Source organism: Ranitomeya imitator, chromosome 3, assembly GCF_032444005.1.
Source record: "Ranitomeya imitator isolate aRanImi1 chromosome 3, aRanImi1.pri, whole genome shotgun sequence".
In the NCBI taxonomy this organism is placed as follows: Eukaryota; Metazoa; Chordata; class Amphibia; order Anura; family Dendrobatidae; genus Ranitomeya; species Ranitomeya imitator.
In genome coordinates this window covers 254,802,676-254,819,367 of record NC_091284.1, presented here as the reverse complement: position 1 = coordinate 254,819,367, position 16,692 = coordinate 254,802,676, and the positions used below count along the sequence as shown (strand labels likewise).

At 38.9% G+C, this 16,692-nt stretch overlaps 1 protein-coding gene across 2 annotated transcripts in view; it reads right to left on the bottom strand.

The window, feature by feature from the left end:
- ACACA (acetyl-CoA carboxylase alpha) overlaps positions 1 to 16,692 on the bottom strand; it is a 575,142-nt gene that overhangs the window by 359,415 nt on the left and 199,035 nt on the right. For both annotated transcript variants that reach the window (XM_069756397.1, XM_069756396.1), the window contains exons 31-32: positions 15,717 to 15,860; positions 7,713 to 7,815 (exon numbers count right to left, since the gene is read on the bottom strand). In XM_069756397.1, coding sequence (XP_069612498.1) covers positions 7,713 to 7,815; positions 15,717 to 15,860 — 247 coding nt within the window. The remainder of the gene's footprint in view (positions 1 to 7,712; positions 7,816 to 15,716; positions 15,861 to 16,692) is intronic.

The window sequence follows — 16,692 nt, the reverse complement described above, 5'->3', positions numbered from 1 at the left end:
CTAACAAAAAAAAAAATTGGTTCCAAAATTATGCTGATGTAAAGGAGACATGTGGGAAATGTTACTTATTAAGTATTTTGTGTGACATATCTCTGTGATTTAATTGCATAAAAATTCAAAGTTTGAAAATTGCGAAATTTTCAAAATTTTCGCCAAATTTCCGTTTTTTTCACAAATAAACGCAGGTACTATCAAAGAAATTTTACCACTATCATGAAGTACAATATGTCACGAGAAAACAATGTCACAATCACCAGGATCCGTTGAAGCGTTTCGGAGTTATAACCTCATAAAGGGACAGTGGTCAGAATTGTAAAAATTGGCCTGGTCATTAACGTGCAAACCACCCTTGGGGGTAAAGGGGTTAAACTCTCAATAAATAGTACATACATGCTAGCCACCTTAGGGAGAGACCCAAGTTGGGCTAAATGTAGCGGGACGAAAGAGACCGAAAAGCCCTCTACTTAAAGGAAATACATACTGGATGCTTTCCTGAAATGGAAAGTACTTGCAAGCAGCATAATACAAAGAATAGCAGGTTTACCCAGAATCCTTTGCAGTAGGCGGAGCTATGCAAATCATCTCTTTCCACCCCTGTCTAATCCACAGCGCTTGGAATCGCCAAGCGTGCAATGCTGCGGATTAGTTTCTAAATTTACACAGCCAACCAACCAATTTAGCCCAACTTGGGTCTCTCCCTAAGGTGGCTAGCATGTATGTATCGCTTGCTCACCGAGCCCCACTCCATACAGCCAACCAATTCCAGCCCTGTGCTGATGAGGGCCTAAAGCCCGAAACACGTGTCCACAGGTAGGAATTGGTTGGCTGTGTAAATTTAGAAACTAATCTGCAGCATTGCACGCTTGGCGATTCCAAGCGCTGTGGATTAGACAGGGGTGGAAAGAGATGATTTGCATAGCTCCGCCTACTGCAAAGGATTCTGGGTAAACCTGCTATTCTTTGTATTATGCTGCTTGCAAGTACTTTCCGTTTCAGGAAAGCATCCACTCAATAAATAGTGAAATTCCAGGTTGTGAGGTAGAAAAAAAATGAAACATACCAAGGTAGGTGAATACTTTTGCAAGCCATTATAAAGTTCTGTGAAACACTTGGGGTTCAAGGTGCTCACCACACATCTAGTTACATTCCGACCTTCTGTCTCTTCAACATTATCCCATAGAATGTAAGTCCGCAAAGGACAGGGTCCTCTCCCCTCTGTACCAGTCTGTCATTGTAAATTTGTTTACTGTAAACCATACCTATATCTCTGCACGTAACCCCTTTCTCATGAACAGCACCATGGAATTAATGGTGCTATACAAATAAATAATAATAATACATTCCTCAAGGGGTCTAGTTTCCAAAATGGTGCCATTTGTGTGGGGTTTCCACTGTTAGGCTAGGTTCACATTGCGTTAGGGCAGTCCATTTAGTGCATAGCGCTATGGACTGCGCTAACGCTATGTCCCAAAAGGGATCGTGTTTGGCGATCCCGCTAGCGCAGACACCCAATCTGCACTAGCGAGGAACGGACCTCGGACGCTGCAAGCAGCGTCCGCGGTCCGTCCGAAAATAACGGGACATCGCTAGCGTGTGCCGAAAATGGCATGCGCTAGAGATCCGTTAGCACATTGCCGTCAATGGGTGCGCTAACGGATATGTTGCATGCCGTTAATTGCGACAATTTCGCCATGTAACGGAGTCCGCTAGCGTTAACCCATTAACGCAATGTGAACCTAGCCTTAGGCACATCCTGGGCTCTCCAAACACGACATGGCGTCCGCTAACTGTTCCAGCAAATTTTGCCGTTTAAGTCAAATGGCACTCTTTCTCTTCTGAGCCTTTCCGTGCACCCAACAGCAGTTTTCCTCCAGATATTGGGTATTGGTGTACTGAGGAGAAATTGCACAACAAATTGATCGGTGCATTCACTCATGTTACCCTTGTGAAACATGCTAAATTTGGGTCTAAAATAAATTTTTTGTGGGGAAAAAATGTGATTTTATTTTCACAACTCTACATTTTAAACTTCTGTAAAGCATCCTGAGGCTCAAGGTGCTCACCACACATCTAGATACATTCATTGAGGGGTCAATTTTCCAAAACGGCATCACTTGTGGAGAGTTTCCACTGTTTAGGCATATCAAGGGCTCTCCAAAAGCGACATGTGTCCGCTAATGATTCCAGCCAATTTTGTGTTAAAAAAGACAAGCAGTGCTCCTTCCATTCCGAGACCTGCTGTGTGCCCCAAACAGTAGTTTTCTCCCACATATGGTGTATCGGCATACTCAGGAGCCATTGCACAACAATTTTTGGGGTCCATTTTCTCTTGTAACCCTTGTGAAAATAAAAAAAAATTGGGTCTAAATAAAAATTTTGTGAAAATAGGTTAAATGTTCATTTTTTTTCCTCACATATTGCTTAAGTTCCTGTGAAGCAACATTTTTAATATTTTTACCAAATTTCCTATTCTTACACAAATTAACGCAAGTCACATCAAACAAATTTTACCACTATCATAAAGTACAATATGTTATGAAAAACAATCTCAGAATCAGCAGGATCCGTTGAAGCGTTCCAGAGTTATTACTACATAAAATGACACTGGTCAGAATTGTAAAATTTGGCCTGGTCATGAAGGTGAGAGCAGGCTTAGGGGGTGAAGGTGTTAATAGTTGTCTGGGGAATGTTCTGCCATTATTAATGCACTTGGGCAAATCATCAGGATCCACTGCTTGAAGCTCCCTTTACAATTGCTAACTGTGGTGTTGTGCTGAAAAACAATGAAAAACTTCCCCCTTGCTCATTGAAGGCCTGTAAAAGACAGGTCAATCAAAATATAAAATAAATTAACTCATACAGAGACAGCCAGAAAAAGAAAAATATTCTAGATTTGCAGGGTTTTTTTCATAAAAAAAAAGGAAAGCAGCAAACGTTATAGGTACCTCAGTTGGTATAAACAAATACTGCACATCAGCTCTTCAATGAAAAAAGAAGACCTGACAGATTACAGGTTTCTTTTCTCCACAAACGTCTGAATTTATTTTCACAATTTAAAGAAAAAAAATCTATGCAGGTATTGTATCACCATAATCGTACTGACCTAGAGAATCGTGTTTCCAGGTCATTTTGACCACAAAATGAACACTGTATAAATAAAACAAAAAAAAATCCCATCCCACTTGTAGTTTTTAATGACTCCATTCATTTTATCTTACAATGTAGTGAAAAACGTGAAAATAAATTTCAACTTCTTTTGCAAAACAAAATCCCTCATACGGCTATGTCTAAGGAGAACTAACAAAGTTATGGCTCTTGTAAGAAGGGAATGGAAAAGTACAAACGTAAAAATGAAAATTGGCTGTGAAAGCAATGGGATAAAGAAATGCAAAAAATATTGGTGCAAAGTAATGGGATCACGTCTTCTCTACACACTTAAAGCAAAGCTATCAGATTGAAAACGCTCCTAAAAAAACTGGAAAAAAAATCCAATATGGCCTTTTTTTGGTGATTTTATTTATTGTTTTTTACAGTATTCATACTTTAGTTAAGTATGATTACAGAAACAGACTTGCACAATATGTTTATACATTTAGCAGTTAAAACTAATGCAAATCTTGTAAAAAAATAATAATAATACAAATTAAAAAATGTGCATTTTATGAAACCCGTATTTTTTTTTTCCTGGTGATAAAACTGTTTGAGATTTGAGAACTTGCTGTTTGCACGCTGAACTCTGTTTTTGATTGGTGCCATCAGGTTGTAATAGCTTTTTTTCCCAATTTGTCAATGAAGGTTTGGCAATTCTGAAGTATGGTTTCACTTTTTTCTCCATTATAACGTTTTCCTCATGAGTTAAATAACTTTACAGTCTCATAGATTGGACATTTATACATTTAGTGATAACGAAATGCTTATTTTTTATGGTGAAAAGGGGAGTAATTCAAACATACTGTATTTTTTGGACTATAAGACGCAGTTTCCCCAAAAAACTTGGGAGGAAAATGGGGAGTGTGTCTTATAGTGTGAGCACAGGCTTACCGCGGGGGTTGCGGCAGTGGTGTAGCAGCGGAACTGGCGGCGGCAGAGGTGTGGCAAGGCTGCGACTGTGTGGAGTGCACCTGAGCAGGGTCCCTACCTCAGGATGCCAGCTGCAGAAATGTAGTGACGCCTTGGCCCGGTGTCCACGGCGAGCAGAGCCGAGTGCATCACCGGTGTCCCTGCGGCCATCTTCCTGAAGCCATGGGCCACCAGAGGCTTCAGGAAAATGGCCACCGGAGGCCACGCGTGCGCAGATTGAGATCTCGGCGGCACTCGGCTTCTTAGAAAATGGCCGAAATTTTAGTCCGAAAAATATGGTATACTTTTTTTTTATACTTAAACTTGTTTAATTTACTTTTAACTTCATTTTTTAGGTCTCCTCAAAACGTTGATCACTTGTACTATACATTGTGTGAACAAGTATTTTGACCATAATTAAATTTTTAGGCACAATTTCCAACTCCAAGCTGTATAAGCTTGAATGCTTATTGGATGAAGCAGATCAGGTGATGTATATTTGTGCAATGAGGAGGCTGTGGTCTAAGGATACAACACCCATTATCAAGGTGTGCAGATTATTAGGCTGCTTGTTTTCCTCAGGCAAAGTTGGCAAAAAATAGATAATTGACTCTGAGAAGTCAAAAGTTATTAAGTCTTACAGATGAATGCAACATGCTTGAAATTGCTAAGACATTGGGAGTGATCACAGAATCATCAAAAGTTTTGCTGCAAATAGCCAACAGGGGCAGGAAAAACATGTTGAGAAAAAAAGACGTACAATAACTGCAAAAGATTTGAGAAAAATCAAACGTGAAGTGACCAGGAACCCATTATCCTCCAGTGCAGTCACATTCCAGAGCTACCACCTCCCTGGAAAACCCAGAAATACAAGGTGTTCAGTAGTCAGAGACATGGCCGAGGTAAGGTAGGCTTAAACCTGATCACCACTGAACAAGACAGAAAAATGTCAAGACTGGGCCAGGAAATATCCGAAGACAGATTTTTCAAAGGTTTTATGGATTGATAAGATTAGAGTGACTCTTGACTGAACAGATGGATGGTTCCGTGGTTGGATAAGTAACGGACACAGATCTCCACTTCGACAAAATAGAGGTGGAGTACTGCTATGGGCTGGTATTATTAAAGATGAACTAGTTTGAACTTTTCGAGTTAAAGATGGACTCAAAATCAACTCCCAAACCTACTGCTAGATTTTAGAAGACAGTTTTTTCAAGCAGTTGGGCAGGAAAAAGTCTAAATCTTTAAAGAAAACCATGATTTTGATCAAAAACAATGCTCCATGGTCTACATGGAAAAACTTTAATGCTTGATTATCAAGTAAAATGGGATCATTAAGTTCTGTATTTAGCCATGCAGGTTACCCCCTTTGAGGCAGGACTTCATCATCACTGCACAAACAGATGTCATCTTTTGACTACAAGTGTGATTCCTCGGCATTCACATGTCGGTGGGAGCAAATTTACAAGTTTAATACTGTTAATATGTCTTTCACAGACAATCCTAGTACTCCCATCCAGTATAGCAAGTATCAGTCCCCTCTGTCACAGCAGGCGCACGATGACGTCACTTCATCAAGTACCCACTGTGTGTCTGGCAGATGGCAGTGCAGCTGCTGATACCAGAGCAGAGCCAGAATCAGCGTGGCAGTGAGAAGGAGAGGTGAGTGTTGTGTTTGCTTTTTTATATATATAAGTGAATCCTGGTTGCATTATACCCTGTGAGGGGGTGTATTATACCCTATGATGGGGGCAGCATTATACCCTATGAGGGGGATGCATTACACCAGTGTTCCCCAACTCCGGTCCTCAAGAGCCACCAACAGGTCATGTTTTCAGGATTTTCTTAGGATTGCACAGGTGATAATTGCATCACCTGGACAGGCAAGCATTCAATGACCTGTGCAATACTAAGGAAATCCTCAAAACATGACCTGTTGGTGGCTCTTGAGGACCGGACTTGGGGAACACTGCATTACACCCTGTGAGTGGGCAGCATTATACCCTAAGAGGGGGTGCATTATACCCTATGAGGGGGGTCAGCACTATACCCTGTGGAAAGGATGCATTATACCCTGTGAGGAAGCAGCATTATACCCTAATGAGGGGGCTGCATTAAAATCTGTGGGGGGTGCTACATTGTACTAAATGGGGGGCTGCATTATACTATATGAGGGGGCTGCATTATACTCTGAGGGGGCTGCATTATATTCTGTGAGGGAGCTGCATTATGCCCTATGAGGGGGCTGCATTATATTCTATGGGGGCTGCATTATACCTTATGAGGGGTTTGCATTATACTTTGAGGGGGCTATATTATATTCTGTGGTGGGCTGCATTATATTATATCATGCTGCTTCATTATACCCTATGAGTGGGCTACATTACATTCTATGGGAGGCTACATCATACTATATGAGGGGGCTACATTATATTCTATGAGGGGGCTACATTATATTCTGTGTGGGGGCCACATTATATTCTATGAGGGGCCACATTATATTCTATGAGGGGACTACATTATATTCTATGAGGGGGCTACATTATATTCTGTGTGGGGGCCACATTATATTCTATGAGGGGCCACATTATATTCTATGAGGGGACTACATTATATTCTATGAGGGGGGCTACATTATATTCTGTGTGGGGGCCACATTATATTCTATGAGGGGCCATATTATATTCTATAAGGGGACTACATTATATTCTATAAGGGGACTACATTATATTCTATGAGGGGGGCTGCATTATTTTCTATGAGGGGGCTACATTATATTCTATGGAGGGGGCTGCATTATACTATAGGAGGGGGCTACATTATATTCTATGAGGGGGCTACATGATATTCTAAGGAGGTGGCTACATTATATTCTATGAGGGGGTACATTATTATATTCTATGGAGGAGGCTGCATTATACTATATGAGGGGGCTACATTATATTCTATGAGGGGGCTACCCCAAGTCCTGCTACATAATTAATATATGTACTACTTTATATTATACCCAGATATTAGCATATTTTACCACTCAATTGGTGGTCTTGTATTTATTTCTATGTAGCTACATAGTGGGCCCCAAGAATGATTTCCTCTGGTGGGCCCAAGATGCTACAGTCCAACGCGGATAGCAAGAATGATGATCCGAGTTTTTTTATTCTGTTTACTTCTTACTTTGTGTGTCCCCCTTTTTCCCTATAGATTGTAAGTTTGTGAGCAGGACCCTCACTCCTCCTAAAACTGTTGAATGTCATTATTGTCTGTACATGTCCCCTACGACTTTTGAAGTGCTGTGGAATATGTTGGCGCTATAGAAATAACATTATTATTATTTGTCAGTCTGTCTGTGTAACCGAGTACTTATTACTGATCGGTTTACATTTACATTTCAATAGTTTGTATCAAAGTATACAATGTATAACTTGTAAAAGGTAAGCTTTAAATGTAAGTAATCTTTTTCCTAATTGTGGTTCACACCTACCAACGCATTATAGATACCGTATATAGACTAGAATAACTGATAAACTATGCAAAAATTCAAAACTGACTTTTAGCCCGTATAACTGTACAATAAAAAGTTAGACAAAATAACCGCTTGTGTCTTGGGTTCACTGCCAACAATATAAAGCAATATTGTGTTTCCCTGTACATACCTTATTATCATCTTCATCATACAATGAGGGATGACCTGCCTCAGGGAATATCGGACTTTGGGGAGGAGAGTCAGAAAAGCAACTCATGACATCATCAAACATTCTGTAAAAAAAAAAAAAAAGGGCACATACAATAAATTACCTATACACTGAAAAGTATCATTAAAGGGGTTTTCTAATTTTGGAGAAAAAAAAAAACAACCATCACCTATTTGTGGTTTGTTTTAACTAAACAAAATTGTGCTTTACTCACCCTCTCACCCCGGGCTCAGTCTCTGATCCTTCACCTGGTATTATTGCTGCAGCCAGTCAGTGAGCTCAGCAGCACTGAGTGGGTCAAGCCTTTCTTTCAGGCAGCACAATGGACCAGGAGAAGATGTGTAAAGAAGAGTAGTTTCATTTTTTAACCCCTTAGTGACCGGGCCAAATTTTAGAAATCTGACCAGTGTCAATTTATGCTGTAAGAACTCCAGAATGCTTCAACACATCCCATTGATTTTAAGATTTTTTTTTCGTGACACATTGTACTTTATCATAATGATAAATTTATCTAAATATTTTGTGCATTTATTTATAAAAATATCAGAAATTTTACAAAAATTAAACAAAAAATTACCAATTTTTCTACTTTGAATGATTATCCCTTATTCCAGATGGTCAGACCACACAAAAACATTAATAAATAGCATTTCCCTCATGTCTACTTTACACCAGCACCATTTGCAAATGTTGTTGTTGTTGTTGTTTTTAGCATTTTAGAAGCTTTAAGAATCTATCAGTCATTTTTTTTTTCAAGTAAGGTAAATGTACAAAACTTATTAATTTTAGGGACCTATTAAGTTTTGTAGTGAGTTTGGAGGTCCTATATATTGGAAACGTCCAAAAGTGATACCATTTTAAAACCAGCACCCCTCAACGTATTCAAAATAGCTTTCAGGTAGTTTATTATCCCTTCAGGGAATTTTCAGGAATCAATGCAAAATGGCATAACAGAAATTAAGAAATTTATATTTACCACCTAAATATTGATAACTTCTGAACAGTCCACTGTAGTCAGCAGACCACACAATCAAGATCTCAGGGTGCCGATGGGGTTAAAGAGGGAGCCACCTCACTCTGTTAACCATCTACATGCTGCAGTCACTATTGACAGCAGCATTTAATTAGATAAACTACTATAATCGGTACCAACAATGGTCGTAGCTGATGCAGCAAGTTGTCAGCTATAGTGTACAGCTGACAGGTGCTGGATTTTCACCCGTCGGTGGATGCTAGTCTCTGATATCGCAGGTCAGTAAAAAGACGAATTGGTGGTCACTAAAAGATTAAACTACAGCAGGGGGACATGGATTTTCCAAAACCTGATAACCCATTTAAATCAGCTGCATTCTGTGTGAATTCTGTACACTATCCCTGCAAAGTGCTTTCTATTCCCCCATCCCTCGCCGTACTTTGTAAAGCCTGCTCAACTTCATTTGAAATGTTTAAGAAAGTTAAAATTTTAAAGCTTTAGAGGCTGACATGCAGAAAGCTTGCATTAATCTAATCAGCCTTTATTAGGCAAATAACAGAAAAGCTTATGACGTGAGCAATGAGAGCTGTGTAATCACCTCTCTTCCCAGGGGTCGTGCATCTGCACACATGGAAAGACAGATGCCACACTCATTGATTCAAGAGAAGATAGTCCCTGCTGGGCCATAGTCGACAGTTATGCCTAATTCTTCCTGACATTTCATTCCTTACTGTGCAAGCAGATTCCAATATCCCCCACTCCCAAAACAGTCTCCGGCTTCCACAACCAAAATGTGTGTGGTGAGTGATGCAGAAACAGAAGAAACATTAGCAGTATCCATTTAGCTTCACTCACTTCATCTTTAAAATATACTAGAGAGTTTCAATATCTAAGATATATTCAAATCCTGCTACATCCCATTGGGTTTCTTCTGGTCAGTAAGCCTGCATTGTACAGCAACAACCATAAAGACTTATGGGCACAATAACGTACAGTATGCGCCCAACTAAAGATGGTTTGCCAGCTCTTTTTACATCATTGAAGTAGTAATTAGCCTCCATGCTTTCTAAGGACTGTTCTCACTACTGTTATACAGAGTGAGATTACTGCGCTGTATTACAATATTGTGATGTTTTGTTTTGTCTTTTCCTGTATGGCTCCTGTGTTCATCAGGTATTTCTTCTGTATTAAACATGTACATTGGAATCTTTCCCAGTGTTTAGCTAACTTATCCAAAGGTTTCCTTTAAAATTTAATGAACAAAAAGTGTCCTCTTCGTCTCCATCTGGCCAGTGCACATTTACAGTTAGGTTAGGCTCAGCAATATCTGGACAGTGACCGAATCTCCGTGATTTGGGCTCTGTACGCCACTACTTTTGATTTAAAATTAACTGAAATGCAACAACTTTACCAGAAATAAAATGTTAATTTTTATTACTTTGTAGAGAATCATTTGCAGGCAATGACTGCCTGAAGTACGGAAGCCATGGACGTCACTAAATGCAGGGTTTCCTTATTTGTGATGCTTTGCCAGGCCTTTACTGCAGCTGACTTCATTTGTTGTTTGTTGGTCTTTCTGCCTTTTGTCTTAGACATGTGAAATGCTGCTTGATGGGGTTGAGATTTGGTGATTGACCCGGCAGAACATTTCACTTCTTTGCCTTAAACAACTCCTGGGTTGCTTACACAGTATGTTTTGGGTCATTGGGTCATCTGTACTGTGAAGCAAAGTCCAAACAACCCAACTGCATTTGGTTGATTGTGAGCAGAAAATATAGCCCTGTACACTTCAGAATTCATCCGGCTCCTTCGGTCTTTATTCACATCTTCATCAGTAAACTAGTGACCAGGTGTTATTGGAAATCCATACATGCTCATACCATCACACTGCCTCCAACAACTTTTACAGAGGATGTGGTGTGCTTTTGATCATGAACTGTTCCAAGCCCTTTCCATACTTTCTTCTTCTTCTTGTACAGGTTGAATTTAGTTTCATATGTCCAAAGAAAGCTTTTTCAGAATGGTGCTGGCTTCTTTAGATGTTTTTTTGGCAAAGTCTAATCTGACCTTTCTATTTTAATGTTGATTATAGTTTGCACTTTGTAGTGAATCCTCTGTATTTGCTCTCATGAAGTCTTCTATTTATGGTAGACTTAGATACTGAAACACCTACTTTCTTCAGTGTGTTCTTCACTTGGTGGATGTTATGAAGGGGTTTTTCATCACCATGCAAAGGATTCTGTGCTCATCCACCACTGTTGTCTTCAGCGGACATCCAGGCCTTTTTGAGTTCCCAAGTTCAAGTGAGTTGTTGCTTTTTTCAGAATGTACCAAAACAGTTGATTTGGCCACTACTAACATTTCTGCCATCTCTCTGATGGATTTTTTTTTCAGCCTAATTATAGTCTGTTTCTCTTCCATTGAGAGGTCCTTTGACTGCAGATTGTGGGTTCACAGCAACAGCTTCCAAATGCAAATGCCACCTGGAATCAGCTTCAGATCTTTTACCTGCTAAATTGACTGATTAATAAGGAAATAGCCCATGCAGCTCATTAAAAAGCTTTTGAGATAACTGTACAATTACTTTTGGTCCCTTTAAAAAGAGGCAAATTGCTCAAATTAGGATGTGAATGCGCTCAAATTAAAGCCCCTATTGATTATATGACTGTGTCTTGAATATGATGTCAAAACTTGTGTCACTGTCCAAATATTTCTGAACCTAACTGTATATACAGCAGAAAAAAAAGAAATCATAGAATATACTATAACATTGTACAGCATCCATTAATGGCCTGTCTATATATCTTTAAAAAACCTTAGTTGACATAACTGGACATTTATCATTATGAGCTGTTAGGGATCTGTTCACAAGTAACCCTACTGCTAACCTCCTTTACAGAACAGAGTTGGAGGCAGGAGATGGCTGCAGAAATCACACAATCTATAAACTGCTGTGAACCCATCTTCCCCAGGCAGTCCCAGTGATGCCAGTATCTGTATATGGACAGTTGTGAATGATTAATAGTGGAATATGATGCACTTTTCCATATGATGTATAAGTGGGGAGCAATCAAAAGGAATAAGACATGATGTAAACAGTGTTGTAGATGAATGGATCTGCAGAATATATTTATTTGGGGAATGAAAATACCTTTTGTTCCTGGATTGCTGTATATTATAGAATGTACAACTTTTTACTCTTTGATGCCCTATATGAAAGTTTATATGGTAAATAGTAGGGAAAGCTATAATATAAGTATGGGCTGAGCGCAATAAAAAGAAAATTGTTCATGCAGCTGAAATAGCAAAGACCGAATTCTTGACCCATGTGGTTCCATGTGGTGAGTATTAGTGCCACCCCAACAGCTTTCCAGTTAAAATTGCCATTTCAGGGGCACAACCTTAAGAAATCTCATGTTCCAGGAAAGGACCTTTTATGGGGTAAGGGTGCTTATTTTATCACACGAAAAAAAAAAAAAATATTTACCGAAAAATAACATGAAAAAAATTGTACATAATAAACAAAATAGGAGTTTCAGGGTGCAGACACATAATGCACCTTAAAGCAGGATAAGCCGGAGTATAGATGGACCGGACTCATGCATGGAGTGACATTATTTAAATATATGATACACTTTGTTTTTATTTCTGTATTTTATTTTTAGGTTTCTTTCCATGGTTACATTTTGCAAAATACATTTCACCAACTATCAATCAAGCTGAAAAATTGGACAGCACACAGTGTTGGTGTGAACCTGTCACCAGTTTTGACCGTTATGAGATACGGCCACCACCTTTTAGGGCTGATATAAAGCATTCTATAATGCTGTATATAAGCCCCCAACCCAAACTGAAAGACAAGAAAAACTGCTTTTATTATACTCACCTGGGGGGCAGTCCGGTCTGAGGGGTGTCGCTGGTTTTGGCCCGCTGCCTACCTTCTTCTTGCGATGCTGTCCTCCTCGCTTTGTGTGGATGACATGTCCCTACGTCACACGTCCACACAGTCTCCCCGACATCACACTCCAGCGCAGGCGTATTTTTCTGCCCTGACTAGGGCAGAGCAAAGTACTGCAGTGCACAGGCACTGGGAAATGTCAGAGAGCCCTAGCGTATGCGCACTGTAGTACTTTGCTCTGCCCTAATCAGGGCAGAGATGTAGGCCTTGGCAGGAGCGCAATGCAGGGGAACACTGTGTGGATGACATAGGGACGTGTCTTCCACACAAATCAGAAGGAGGACCACATCACAAGAAGGGAGGCACCGGACCAAGACCAGCGACACCACTCGGACCGGACCGCCCCCTCTCCCCAGTTAGTATAAAAAAGCTGTTTTTCTTGTCTTTCAGGTTGGGTTGGGAGCAGATATACAGCATTATAGAATGCTGTATATCAGCCCTGAAAGGTGGTGGCCGTATCTCATATCAACCAAACATGGTGACAGGTTCCCTTTAAAGTGGAGGCTGCCTATGCATGCAGCTCTAACTATTGTATTTTAAGGGGATTGTGAAATGCAACCAGCTGCTACTTCACCCATATTCTTCAAGATAGTTAGACATTTACATGGTCTCCTCAACTCTAGAGTACTGTTTGAGGGAGAACGGGAACCCCATTTTCCAGGTAGGTGGCAGTCCTGGTAATGGAACCTGCATCCCTTAGACATTTATGGCATATACTTTTGATGCGCCATAAACCTCCCAAAAGGAAATACTCCTTTAATTTTAATTGCTTCGCATATAAGTAGTTCAATATGACATTGTCGCCATTGAACCAGAAAACTTTGTGTTCCCTTGCTTTACAGTCTACATTTTAATATTAAGTGATGAAAAAATTATATATATCCACAAATGACACCAATGAAAACTACAGTTTATGCTGTTAACATGTCAATTAAAATAAATAGTGAACAGTGTTCACATAGAATCTTAATTGCAGCTTTAGCACATTTCACCTTTTACATAGTGTAATAAAAAGTGATAAAAATGTTATATTTACCAGAAAATTACATCTTGTCACGATAAAAAAAGCTCAAAGAATGTGGCAACATACAAACTAACTACATTTTTCATACAATGTATTTATTGTACAAAAGTCATAAAATAAGACTATGAATTTGGCATTACCATAATCGTATTGACTCATTGAATAAAGTTAACATTTTATTTCTTCAGCACATTAATAGCCAGAATATATAGCAGCACTGCTTTTTTCACAAATGCTTGGTCAAGGGTGAGCGAAACATAGCATTTGTGAAACGCGCGCCGGGTGACTGGTGGGTGAACCTCTTACTACTTTATGTGTTTTCTTCAACTATCTGATTCCACTCAATGTTCAATGTTTGGGCTTTACTCTAATCTTAATCATTGTATGACCATTGCTGAATTAATATTACTTGCTATTGATTACTAAATGGCTCCACAAGTTTACTTTTTAATCTCTTTGTATTTGCTAAGTGATTGGTGTCTTTTATTGGGTTTCCCTCATTGTCTCACCCACAAGTTTGTCTGTCTATATTGTTGGAAATTTATATATGTCATTTTAATGTTTAAAGGGAACCTGTAACCAGGTTTTTCCCATATAACCTACGGCCACCACCTTTCAGCCCAATTTGACAGCATTCTATAATGCTGTAGATATTGACTCCAATTCACCCTGTAAGTTTAAAAAAACACCTTTTATTATACTCAGCTATGGGGCGGTTCGATTCAATGGGAGTCGCTTGTCTTCAACTGGCACCTCCTCTGGCTCACCAAGCGGCGAGCGAAACGTGCGTTGGAGTGGTGTGTGCGGGGCAGAGGCTTCCCTATATTGGTTGGTGTATCTTATATTTTATATTGTATCATATATGTGTGGTATAGTTTGCTATATATGTGATCTGGTATACATTTATATCTTGGTGATTTATTTTGCAACACATTATTTCAGTTGTTATCTATTTGGATTGTCACACTATGGGCACTTTATTATCGTTTATTATTATTTATTTTTTATTAAATATATAATTATTATTTAATTTTTATATATATAACATATACACACATTCTTCCATATAATTATTCACATATAATTTTTCACACATTATTTTTTAGTCATTTAAGATATAATTTCTGGATCACATGTGCCCTTATATAGCATACATATTTTGCAAAAATTATATTTCTTTTTACAATATTAATTAATTTTATAGATTTTTTGTATGTATATATTTTATACCAATCATTTGGGGTTTGCCCTGTCCTGCACATACAGGGATTGTGTTTCAATAGAGTATTAATTAAGATAATTAAATAAATTAAAGTACAACATCAAATAATAAACACTTAATCCCTAAACAAATAATTTTCCTGTCATTAAGATTGACATCTACGCATGGATTAATAAGCATTCAAATATATTACTTTTATATCATATATTTTTTATTGATATTTTATACTCTGTTATTTGTTATTATTTTTTTATTGTATGGTTTCAATAAAGATTTCCTTTTTATATGTGTATGGTTATAGTAATATTACTATGTTTTTATTATTATGATATTGTTTAAATAAAATATTTTATAAATATATTTTGGTCTGATGAATTTTTTAGGAGGTTATGAAATCCAATTTTTGGGCCAGAGAATTGTCATAAAACACTTTGAAAAGTTGCAAAATGTTTGCAGAATGCAGAGCTGCACAAAAATGTTGCATCTTTTGGTGTTTTCCTGCCAGTTTCAAGCAGCCCCGCCAAAATGGGCAGAGCTACTGAGGAGATGAGACGTGGCTACGCTCACCGATCAAATTTATGAAAAGTGGTGTAGTATCTTACACCAAAAGTATTACTCTAGTCTCAGACTGAATAAACATTTCTGGCAAGGTGCACATTACTGATAAGATGCAACAAATTTATTGAGTTGCAAGTGTCAGTCTTGATGAGTTAGGGCCAAAGTGCTATTTACTATAGACTTTTAATTATTTTTATACACAAAGTTCACAAAAATTAAACATACCGTACCTGACAAAATCATCAAAAGTCCGAAATGCAACCATGCCTCCCATCCTCTGACATGGAGGAGTAAATGAAGTATCAAGTAGAACATCACTGACGCTAGCAACATGCACCATCCCATAATGGTTGAGATTGGAAGAAAACGACATTCTAATGGATAAAATAAGAAAATTAAATCAATTAAAGAGGACCTGACAGCTGATACATGCTACCAATCCATGGGCAGCATGTATCAGGCACTGACTGTATGATCTCATCCAGGCATGTGTGATCCTGAAACGCTCCTGGATTTCAGAGAAAAACATAGTTCAATAGCCATCGACGAGACAAGACGTGCTGTAGACTGGTTAGACAGGCAGGTCCACAGTGATTTATCCTCGCCCGCTGACCTGGAGTGATAGATGTCTGTCTACACGCGCGTATAGGCAGAAACCTGTCAATCCACGGCAGCGAACAGGAAGAAGCTGGTGGGGACCTCCCTGGCCGACCAGTCTACAACACTGTTCGGTCCTCTCGCCAGCTATTGAAGTATGTTCTTCTCCAAAATCCGGAACAATTTCAGAGTCAAACATAGCTGGCTGAGTTCATATAGCCAGTGTCTGATACCTGCTGGCCAGAGCTATTGCTCTTAGACCATTTGGCCATAGTGCATGCTCCATATCTATTCCACTGATTTCAGCCTTCTATGCATAAATTCATTTTTCCTGGCTTACCTCGAATGATGGTTTCTGTATTCTAGAAATACTATACTTTCTAAAGACATAAACATCCAGTTTTTGGCATTAAACTTATGGCTCTGACATTGAGCCATATAAAGGTTATACAATGTTTTCTGCTGTTAACATCTCAGTAAAACTATGCATAGAGTTCTGCAGCTTGTGACTTATTTCTCACTTCAAGTAGAGAAGTGCGCTCACTTGGGACAAGCCGCACGCTCGTGTCTTCAACTATGCAGAATCCAACCTTGATAAAGGCCAACTAA